We start from the raw sequence: 12,192 nt of genomic DNA on the forward strand, positions 1-12,192 counted from the left end.
AATTAAAACGTGCGGTGTGACAGGAACAGATAGAATACTGCGGTGTGACAGGAACAGATAGAATACTGCGGTGTGACAGGAACAGATAGAATACTCGACAAGACAGATTGCGTTAGAGGAATGAGAAAGAAAAAGTATTTATCTAGATACTGAAAGATGGCATTACAAAGTTTGTATTTATTTTCTGAACTTTAAATCTATGAAACATTTCATTGGGTGACCATTCTTATTAGGTGTTTGTTTGTAAATCTCTTGAACATTTCATTGTGCGAGTCACTCTTATTAAGTGTTTGTTTGTAAATCTCTTGAACATTTCATTGTGCGAGTCACTCTTATTAAGTGTTTGTTTGATGGCATAGAAAAAAAATTTAATCTAGTTTGTAAACCAGTGAAATTACACACTAAACTAATAACTGAGAAGTGGCACAGCGGTATGTTTGAGAAACTACAACGCTATAAACCGGGTTTCGATATCCGTGGTGGGCAGACCACAGATCGCCCATTGTGTAGCTTTTTACTTAAACTACAAACAAACAAAATAACCGAAAAGTTTAAAAATGAAACAATCTCGAATCAATTTTACGGAAAAACTCTATTGGCTTTAATCAGTGAAATCACATATACAGACACATTCAAACTTTCACAAATTATCAGATTAATTAATTAGAAAAAAAAAATCCTAAACTTATGGACAGCGTTCCTTTTCCTCGTGTCCTTCCTGATTGGACTTCGCGCCTGATTTTACGTACCCTGTAACTGCAATGTCCGATAAACGTTTTGTATTCATTCTAACATAAAAATGTATTGGAAACAACATGTTTGTTTCAGACGAAGCTACACCTAATTTTCATCTGGTAGTGTAGAGCGAAAGTTACTAGTCAACAAATCTCCCACGCGCAACTCTTGACTCATCGAATAGTGAAACTTGGCTGTCACTTATAGCGTACACACGTCCCCAAAGTGCGGAGAGCGTTTATGTGTTAACGGGTATCGAACCATGAACCCTCGGATTAACAGTATGGACACGCTTACCATTACATCACGCCCAGCCCTAGACACATCATGTTAAACAATAAGTATAGAAACCATTGATGGTGTATTTCACATCATGTTAAACAATAAATATAGAAACAATTGATGGTGTATTTTACAACATGTTAAACAATAAATATGGAAACAATTGATGGTGTATTTCACAACATGTTAAACAATAAGTATGGAATCCATTGATGGTGTATTTCACAACATGTTAAACGATAAGTATAGAAACCATTGATGGTGTACTTTCACATCATGTTAAACAATAAGTATGGAAACCATTGATGGTGTATTTCACAACATGTTAAACGATAAGTCTGGAAACCATTGATGGTGTATTTCACATCATGTTAAACGATAAGTATGGAAACCATTGATGGTGTATTTCACAACATGTTAAACGATAAGTATGGAAACCATTGATGGTGTACTTCACAACATGTTAAACAATATGTATGGAAACCATTGATGGTGTACTTCACAACATGTTAAACAATATGTATGGAAACCATTGATAGGGTGTTTCAATTGGTGTTTGGCAATAACAAGACCGTAAAACAAGTGATAATAATAATAATATCAAAGCTATAAAATGGACACGAAAAGTTTCATCGGTTATAAGCATTCCTTTCATAATGACACTGATACCAATAATAACTAGGCCTTTTTGTTAGCACTATGTCACAATCTTGAACATATAATTTTCTTTAGTTTTCTCTTTGCCACCTGGTGATTCAGAGGTAAACTTCGAAGCTTATAACGCTAAAAATCGGGGTTTAATACCTCTGTAAACATAACGCTGATAGCCTAAAGTGAAACTTAAGCGATAACAAACAAAGGTAATTTTTTCCTTGTACCAATCAGGCAAATAGCTCTGTGTAAGTTGTTAAAAATAACATTGTGTCCGCAGGACGATACTCGGTCATTTTTGCACAGATCAATTATGCACGGAAGTCCAAATTGAAACAGTGCCTGTTACGGTTTTGGATTGACTTGTAGGCTCTTATTAAATCACTTTACAGTGGAAAAAGAGACAAAAGTCATTATACACAAGCTGCTTTCACGACATATCCATTCAACTGTTTGTTTGTTTTCTAATTTCGCGCAAAGCTACACTAGGGCTATCTGCGCTAGCCGTCCCTAACTTAGCAGTGTAAGACTAGAGGGAAGGCGGCTAGTCATCACCACCCACCGCCAACTCTTGGGCTACTCATTTACCAACGAATAGTGGGGTTGACCGTCACATTATAACGCCCCCACGGCTGAAAGGGCAAGCATGTTTGGTGTGACAGGGATTCGAACCTACGACCCTCAGATTGCGAGTCGAGTGCCTTAACCACCTGACCATGCCGGGCCCCATTCAACTGTTGCATACCTCAAACAGCTGCAAAATTAAACTTGTTTCCACGTGACCTGTGGATTATAGTGTGATCGAACTGTTGAGACGGGCACAGGGAAATCATTTTCTGATACACTGGCTGTATTATATAAAGAATGCAGGCAGGAGTGGTGTGTTTTGGACATGACAGCTTTACAACAGATCCTTTTGCAACTGTACAGTGTAAGACGAGAAACGCCTACTATGTGGTAGATGAAAATATAACTGTAATGTTGTTGTAATTGAAAATATAAGATTTTATGTTACAAATAAACATCAGATATGGTGGAACTATGGTATGTTCTTTGGTTACTTAATCTACCTGTATGTTTTGTACGAAAGTGTTTTGTGTTTTAGAGCAAAAAGCACATTAGACTATATGCTATGTCCATCGCTGAGAATCGAACCCCGAATTTTAGCATTATAAGTCCGTAAACTTACTGCTTTTCCATCGGGGAAAGTGAGCGTTGCTATCGCATTTGTAAACTTTTACTTGAACTGTACTTTAAAATCAGCTTTGAAGAAAACGTTCTATTAGTTATGGCTTTTATCCTCTCGCTCTTGCAATTATTACAAACTAAATGTATTTTACATTTTTTTATGATATTAGTTATCTATGTCCAAACCAAAGTGCAAATGTATTCTAATTACTACTATTTCAAACAAAATACAGTTTTAGCTCCCTCTTATAAACAGTTAATTTCACATTATTTTTCCTTCAGCTTCCTTAGAAAAGTTGATTTATTTCTTGTGCTTTCAACATGACTGCCGCCATGTTTGGTTTCTGTTACTGCCAAAATCGTACTGACTTTCCAAAAGTTGTGTAGATGCAGGAATTTCAGTTCAATTAAAGAATCTCTCTATTGAAATCGTGTAGTTTCTATTTGGCAGTTCGTCCAAGAATAAATATAACTTGTGGATTGAATTGCAGATAAAGAAGCAATAAAACATTATGTATTTTAGTATGCTTAATAGCAAGTTTTGAAAAAAATATTTTTTATGAATTTGTGCTTTCGATTTTTTCTTACGTCAATGGATGAGGGCCATAGCTTTGTATATTTAACATACACTTACGTTTTTCGCTTTATTGCATAAGATATATCTTAAGAGTTTTAAAATATTTGAGAATTTCTCCTTCAAGTGAACCTGAAGATACAATGTCTAATCATTGTCATCCCGAGTAATGAAATAATAACTGAAATATTTTACTAATAATGTTAAGAAAAAATCACATACCTTCTTTTCGAAACAAACCAGCAGGCGCCCTCTATAACAAACATTATTGGCAATGGATTTCGTGGTAGTATTTATTTTTAATATTCTGGTTCCATTTAAAAAAAAATGAGGCAACTAAACTTCGAACTATAATTTTTATCATTTCCACTAGATGACGCCACAGAGAGCTGTTGCTCTGATTTAAAAATTTAAAATAAACATGAATACCCGAAGAAAAAAAAAAGATAACTCTTCAATATTTTGAAATATGCAGGAGAGGAAATGATACTTTTCATACTTGTTGTTTATACTAGGTCGGCTTTGAAATGCTTAATCCACATTTAATGTATATTTTATTAATAAAGTGTGTAAACACTATTTTCGTTTGTTTCGATGAGTTACTTCTGTAAATAAGATATGAGAGACTCCAGATCTGTTAATAAAATAATTCGTACAATTTATTCTCAGTAAATGTATTATGAAAGTTTAATAGCTTTCGCTTGTTGGAATTATAAAATTTACTCTCCATCACCACAACATAGATAAAAAGACAAAATGTTGAGATATTAAGATTTATTGCTAACGCATGAAAAAACCCTTGATATCCATATTTTGATTTATTTCAGTCAAGTAGTGCATACATATGACTTTTTTTTTAAGTTCGAGCTCATAGGTATAAACATAGTGACGGTTCATATAGAAGTAGCTATTACGTTTCTGTATAAACACGTATTGAAAGAAACATATTTTTCTCATATAACTATTTAAATATTTATTATCAGATATTTCGTTTCATCTTATAGCACTTCAGTCCAATATGGTTATGCAACTAAGAAAGCCTGTGACATCACGAACAATTTATCTATCAAATAAGAAAGCCAGTGACATCGTGAACAATTTATCTATCAAATAAGAAAGCCAGTGACATCATGAACAATTTATCTATCAAATAAGTAAGCCAGTGACATCACGAACAATTTGTCTATCGAATAAGTAAGCCCGTGACATCACGAACAATTTATTTTTCAAAAAGTAAGCCAGTGAGATCACGAACAATTTATCTATCAAGTAAGTAAGTCCTTGAAATCAGGAACAATTTGCTCATCAAATAAGTAAGTCCTGGACATCACGAACAATTTACCCATCGAATAAGTAAGCACTTGACATCACAAACAATTTACCCATCAAATGAGTAAACCCTTGATATCATTAACAATTTACCCATCAAACAAGTGTAAATTACTTGTACCTGATGATGACAAAACCTTGTCGAAACGTTGTAAATTTGCTGTTATGTTAAACTTATATTAAAGTTTTTCTTCATTACCCATTCAAGCCGTCTCCAGCAATTATTAGTCTCAAAGTGGGTTCCTCGTCATCGAATTTATATCCAGGTTTGTTTGTTTTTAAATGAAACTCATATAATTATGTTGCATGACAAATCTCTGATAATTCGACAGTTTTATATCCAGGTTTGTTTGTTTTTAAATAAAACTTACATAATTATGTTGCATGACAAATTTCTGATAATTCGACAGTTTTATATCCAGGTTTGTTTGTTTTTAAATAAAACTTATATAATTATCTTGCATGACAAATCTCTAGTAATTGGACAGTGTTATTTCCAGGGTTGTTTGTGTTTAAATGAAACTTATATAATTATGTTGCATGACAAATCTCTGATAATTCGACAGTTTTATATCCAGGTTTGTTTGTTGCTAAATGAAACTGAGTGAATCTCAAACAATCAATCGTCTAAATGTAAAATTACTGTTATGAGTAGTTTCATTATTCTTTTATGATGTAGGCCTATTTCAAGATAATAATTCACATTTACTACTATTTGATTAGCTAGGTTTTTAACATGCGAAAAATAACATGATGTTGTGTATGAAGTATTTACTGTCGAAGGATAATTATGAAAACTTAGTTATGATTGGTATGGTACAACAGTTTCGATCGGAGATGTTTAACAATTTAACTAGAGAACCATTTCATTAAACCAACAATATTAGTAGTAGTAGAAACACAAGTATGTATTACATTCTAACTTAACGAAAAAAGTGGAATTCTCTAGCGTGGGACGAACACTAATGTTTTCAGTTTTTAGTTCGAGTAAGATAAAGACGCCTAAATTTTTCCTGAAAAACACTTCGCGAAATAAAACTTACTGATTTGTTTATTTTTACTATTTTATATTTCTTTATCTAAATCGATATAAATGTAAAAACACAACCGTGTGGAGGGAATTCCGTCAGTTTTTATTAACGGTCTTCTAAGTCCATAACATAGAAGTCAGCTATAAAGTCTAACTTAAACTGTTATTAAGTTGATAAAATAATTATGTTTGATTAACTCCTTAGGTTCGATGTAATTAAAGAAAAACATTTTTATGATTGTTCAATATTATTCACATATTGTATTTTTAATTAAGTGTTTTTGAAACTAATTTCAAGCTCTGGCCTGTCTTAAAGGTTCTGATATTCTAATTTATTTATATATGTGTTTCAGTGAATCGAACAAATCGTATATTTGTTTCACTTAATTACAGTTACCACATAAAGCGCCAAATGGTCGTATTATGCTTCTCTATAAGAAGCTTCCCAACGTCGTCTACCTTTGTGAATCTAGTATACAAAATAAAGATCGGATAGTTGTTCATTTTACACGCATGCGCCCCCCAGTGGCAGAGCGGTATGTCTGCGGACTTACAACGCTAGAATCCGGGTTTCGATACCCGTTTTGAGCAGAGCACAGATAGCCCATTGTGTAGGTTTGTGCTTAATTACAAACAAATACACGCATGTTTTATGTATGTGCCCGTATAACAGCAGTAATTAAAGAATTCAAACTTCCTTCTTTAAAAAAACAAACTGTTGTGGCTTAATAAACGTTAAGAACAAGAACTAGAATCACTGTTCGCAATATAAACATTACTTATCCATGCAAAAAAGTATCAAATGGACTGTAGGTGGTGGGAAAACTTTTCTCTCAACCTTATCTCTTTTATATATTTGTTGGTCTCGTAATTAAAAAAAGGTAAACTGTAACGACAATAAAGTTGATAAATTAAACTTTGTGCTGAAACGTCTAACTGTTATTTCGTTACGGATAAAGGCAACAGAAATAATAATCTGTACAATTTACAGAATGTTTAAATTTATTTATTTATTTACATTACCAGCAGAAAGATTTAACCAAGTACAAACGCACTAAACTGAAATGTACATATTAAATGTTCGATGGCGATTACTTGCACATTCCATTTCAATCAGTAGTCAGTATACCCCAGCTATAAAATTCCAACTGAAACTGAATCTTATATTTCATTCTGTATCTCTTTATCAGTTACTAGTAGACTTAGATATGTAACAAACAGACAGAGCGTGTCATCCTTTTTTTCCATGACTTTTTTCTTCGACTACTTTGACATCAGTTGGCACATGGTAATACAGACGACTGATATTAAGAAACAGGTATTGTTGTAGCTGTCTGAACTACATTGTGAGAACTTTCATTGTGAGTGTGAGAGCTCCGTGCTCTTTTAGTGAGGAAAACTTTGCTACAACCTTCTACAGAACACAGAAGGAGTTCCTCCACGTGAAACTGTTCGTAGTGGTCTTTCATTAAAATGCAGTCATTAAACGTCTTCTGACAGAACTCACACGTATATTGTCCTTCCGCACCAGGAAGAAGTTCTTCGTCTAATGTAACAGATGAGGATTTATTTTGATGATTCAGTTTTAGAGATTTTGTCTTTGACGGACACTCCGTAGAAGTCACTAGAGGGTTAGCTGAAGAATCTCGGCCGTTGATACTAACTATACCAACCATTCCTTCTGGAATAGAAGTAGAATTAGCGGGTGACATAAATGCTGGGTGAAAAGGTAAAACATGACCTATCGAGCCAAGGTGGTTAGGAAATGCCGGGCTAGTTGTCAAGCTTTCTGGAACACAAGTTGGTATTCTTCCTGGGTAGAGATCTGTGAAGTTTAAAGGTAAAGCCTGTGGATCATAGAGTCTAGAGAAGAAGTCATCTCTTAGAACACCCGTGTGATAAGGATAAATGTTGTTCTTCTCCAGAAATGGAGAAATTTTATCTGAGTTTGTTGAGAGAAGCTTTCTATGAAGATTTAAGTTAGCACTATGTCTGTCTCGACTTCGCTTGGATGGAAAGGCGGCGTTACAACCCTCCACTGTACATTTATGCATTAATTTAAGGTGAACATTTTGATAATGTGTTTTGACACCAAAATGGTTCTGAAAAATCTTTCCACAAGCAACGCAACGTCTTGGATTTTCTTTATCTACTGGAACATCTAAACTTCCCATATCCCGATATCCTGCCACGAGCGGAAAGTGCTGATCACAATCAGGGTTCGAGTCCTGTTCGTTGAAGCTTTGCCCCTGTGGGCCTGGAGTAATGCTCCTGGATGAAGCTGGATGGATCGTGTTGGTGGGACTACAAGTTGACTCTGATCGTATTGGTGCCGCTAGGCCCAAACCTGGTGCATGAAACGAAATACTTCCAGATAAGTGTTTGCTAGCAATGCTTCGGGTTGGAGTTGATACAATACTGGTAAAAGGGATCATGGACAAGCTTTCAAGATGGCGGAGGGGGTTTTCACTAATTTCACAGTCGATTTTTTTCAACTCATTACATTCAGACTTTCCTAAGGTGATGTTTTTTTCCTGGGTGTTACTATTTACAGGTGAGTGAGGTCGAACCTCTTCCTGCCTACAAGTATCCTGTTTTATGTTTTCAACCATGAAGTTAATTTTGTCCAGATCTTCATCTCTAGAGTCATCATGTATGTCGGAATATCCATCTTCTGATTTGGACTCGAAAAGATCATTATCTTCATTCTCATCGCCTTGGTCCATAAATGTATCGCTAGAGGATTCCTCTGTTGAAATGAACTCCATCTCATCATCACTAGTAACAGCACATTTCGTTGGTTTCAAACTTTTTCTTTTACGGACACCTTTACTTGAAAATGATGAAATTTCTTTCACAGACAGATTAATGCCCTCGTTGCTAAGTTCTGTGTTTTTTCTACTGTCTTCAGGACCGTGTTTTTTGGTTATAAGTAAATTTTCCGTGTCTTCGTTACTCAGTTTGGAAAGTTGGACCTGAGACTGTGACGATACTAAGATATCGTTTGAAACGGCAGCAGAAGACGACACTTGTGAAATGTCTTGTAACTTAGAAGTATCCCTGTCTACGTCTTCGGTATTGGAGGTAGGTACCAAATTGGTTTTCAAAGACACAAAGGCACTTGATGAAAGGGTAAGAAAAGGATTAGATGATCGTCCATCGTGAGGATTTATCCTTCTTCTGAATGTCGGTGTGTGAAGTTTAGGGTTAGGGTTTGCACTATGACGGTTACGACTTCGTCTCGAACTGAACATCATATTACATCCTTCTACAGTACATTTGTGCATTTCTCTCAGATGTACAGCACTAAAATGTATTTTAAGAGCACCTTTGTCACAGAATGTTTTAAAACAAACGTGGCATTGGACACGCTTCTTTCCCGTTGCAGGATTGGTGTTCAGAGTACTTAAAACAAACGGATTCCAGCGTCTCTTCATGGGGTTTGTAGACTTCCGTAAGTGTTTCACTTTCTTTGCCACATAAATAGAATCAAAATGATGAGTTCCCTTCTGACTAAGATTAATAGCGGTCTTACTGTCTTCCTCCGAGCCACCATCACTAATACTGAGATCAGAGTTGATTGTGGCGGTAGTGGTATGGTTAGTAAAAACTGTACTGACAGAAGGAACAGAGGTAGCTGGAGAAGACAGGGGGGTCGTACGGGGAAAACCTATAACTTCGTCACTAGCATGAAACTCTGGGCTGATCTTCTCTCTCCGATAGTCACATGGTTGCATAGTTTGGAGTTTGTAGTCACATGGTTGCATACTTTGGAGTTTGTTCAGGGGAGAGACTGTTACAGGGCTGGTGCAGTTGACGGGAGATCCTGCAGAGGGAGATAAGGAATGTGAGGAGCTGGTGCTAGATGGCTGGCGGCCATAAGAATCTCGACGGATACGTAACGAAGATGACACAGAAGACGAGTTCGTGAGCATGCTCTCTTGTTTTATGACAGCTGCTCCGGTCACCATGTTAGTTCTCTCAATAAATTTGCGGATATCAGAGTCCGTTTTTGGAAGACTTATCACTTGTTCAGGTTTGTCATTATTCAATTGGAGAAGAAGACGATGAGCAATGGCTTTAGTTTCTCCAAATCGGAGAAACTGGTGTAGAATCAATGGCTCCTCCTCCCGAGTGGATAGTATCCACTTTTCAAGAACATGACCAGCAGTGTCCTAGAATGAAACAAGAAAAGGTTCACTGACTGTAATAAGAAACTGAAACATTTCTCAAAATTAACTAACACTCGTGAAATGAAACTATAAATGAAGTTCGGTTGTTTTTTGTTTTGTTTTTTTGACAGTAAATTAACATACAGGTTAATAAGTCTGCGTTATAAATTCACAACATTTCTATTGAGAATGTAATGACTCTATAAGTTATACTCTAGCAATAAGGGAATTTTATCTAAATAAACAAGTTTATATAAAAACGTGTAATATTTGTTAGAAAAAGGATATCATTAAAGTATAATCAACATTTTGTTATTAATATTGAAACATATAAACCTGTTATAAATAACTGAATAAATTAACTCTAAAGAAATCTGTGTGTGCAGCGTCATTCTAAGGTTTAACTTTTGTTACAACACATTAATAAATCGAAACAACTCTGTCCGATCACTGGACACCACATTTCTGGTAAATTATTCATCATCTGAAAACTCATTGACTTTCCTCACTTCTATTACAAGAGCAAGTCACATAAGATACAAGTTTCTTAAGCTAGTGTTTCTTCACGCTATAATTTCATAATGCTATAAGGTATCCAATCGTATTTTAAACATAGCTATTTTACAAAATGTCAAAGATGTTTTGGCTTTCAATAAGATTTGTAAGTGGACGAATTTAAACATGTTTATGTCTGTATTATACTGTAAAGATACTAATTTAAACATGTTTAAGTCAATATTATACTGTAAAGATACCAGTTTAAACATGTTGTTTAAGTCAGTATTATACTGTAAAGATACTAATTTAAACATGTTGTTTAAGCCAGTATTATGCTGTAAAGATATTGTACTTTAAACATGTTGTTTAAGTCAGTATTATACTCTAAAAATACTGATTTAAACATGTTGTTTAAGCTAGTATTATGCTGTAAAGATATACTAATTTAAACATGTCGTTTAAGTCAGTATTATACTCTAAAGATACTAATTTAAACATATTTAAGGCAGTATTATCCTGTAAAGATACTAGTTTAAACATGTTGTTTAAGTCAATTTTGTACTGTAAAGATACTATTTCAAACATGTTTAAGCCAGTATTATGCTGTACAAATACTAATTTAAACATGTTGTTTAAGTCAGTATTATACAGTAAAGATTCTAATTTAAACATGTTGTTTAAGGCAGTATTATACTCTAAAGATACTAATTTAAACATGTTTAAGTCAGTATTATGCTGTAAAGATACTAGTTTAAACATTTTGTTTAAGTCAGTATTATAGTGTAAAGATATAAATCTAAACATATTGTTTAAGTCAGTATTATACTGTAAAGATACTAATTTAAACATGTTATTTAAGTCAGTATTATACTGTAAAGATATTAATTTAAAAATGTTATTTAAATCAGTATTATACTGTAAAGATACTAATTTAAACATGTTATTTGAGTCAGTATTACACTGTAAAGATATTAATTTAAACATGTTGTTTACGTCAGTATTATACTTTAAAAATATAAATTTAATCACGTTCTTTAAGTCAGTGTTATACTCTAAAGATATTAATTCAAACGTGTTTAAGTCAGTATTATGCTGTAAAGATACTAATTTAAACATGATTAAGTCAGTATTATACTGTAGATATACTAATTTAAACATGTTGTTTAAGGCAGTATTATACTGTAAAGATACTAATTTAAACATGTTGTTTAAATCAGTATTATACTGTAAAGATATAAATCTCTGTTTTGTTTTTTAAACTCTGTAATTAGGTTATTGTTTTAAGATCGATGTAATTTTGTATTGTATATTTATTTGTATTATAAGATTAGATTTTATGGTAAAGAAGGAATTTAACCTGGTGTAAAACTCAGTGAATCTCTTAGCTCGGAGGTGACAGTGATGTAATAGTTTACATTGATTTTGTTGTGGTGAACTGTTGCCATGGTTTATGTTTGTAGTATACAGGTATGTAGAAAATAAGATATCCGTTTTAAAATGAGTTTAATTTTGGTATAACTGTTGCCATGGTTTATGTCTGTAGTATACAGGTATGTAGAAATTAAGATATCCGCTTTACAATGAGTTTAATTGTGGTAGAACTGTTGCCATGGTTTATGTCTGTAGTATACAGGTATGTAGAAATTAAGATATCCGCTTTACAATGAGTTTAATTGTGGTAGAACTGTTGCCATGGTTTATGTCTGTAGTATACAGGTATGTAGAAATTAAGA

At 33.9% G+C, this 12,192-nt stretch overlaps 1 protein-coding gene across 1 annotated transcript; it reads right to left on the bottom strand.

Annotated features, from left to right (window-relative positions):
- Window positions 1-6,968: 6,968 nt before the first annotated feature.
- On the bottom strand, window positions 6,969-9,964 carry LOC106475756 (zinc finger protein basonuclin-2-like; the record flags this gene model as incomplete). The annotated part of the gene is made up of 1 exon (XM_013936432.2): window positions 6,969-9,964. A coding segment is annotated over one exon (2,868 nt), but the record flags the coding sequence as incomplete, so codon positions are not given.
- Window positions 9,965-12,192: the final 2,228 nt, after the last annotated feature.

The sequence above is a fragment of the Limulus polyphemus genome, unplaced genomic scaffold (assembly GCF_000517525.1).
Source record: "Limulus polyphemus unplaced genomic scaffold, Limulus_polyphemus-2.1.2 Scaffold9109, whole genome shotgun sequence".
Lineage (NCBI taxonomy): Eukaryota > Metazoa > Arthropoda > Merostomata > Xiphosura > Limulidae > Limulus > Limulus polyphemus.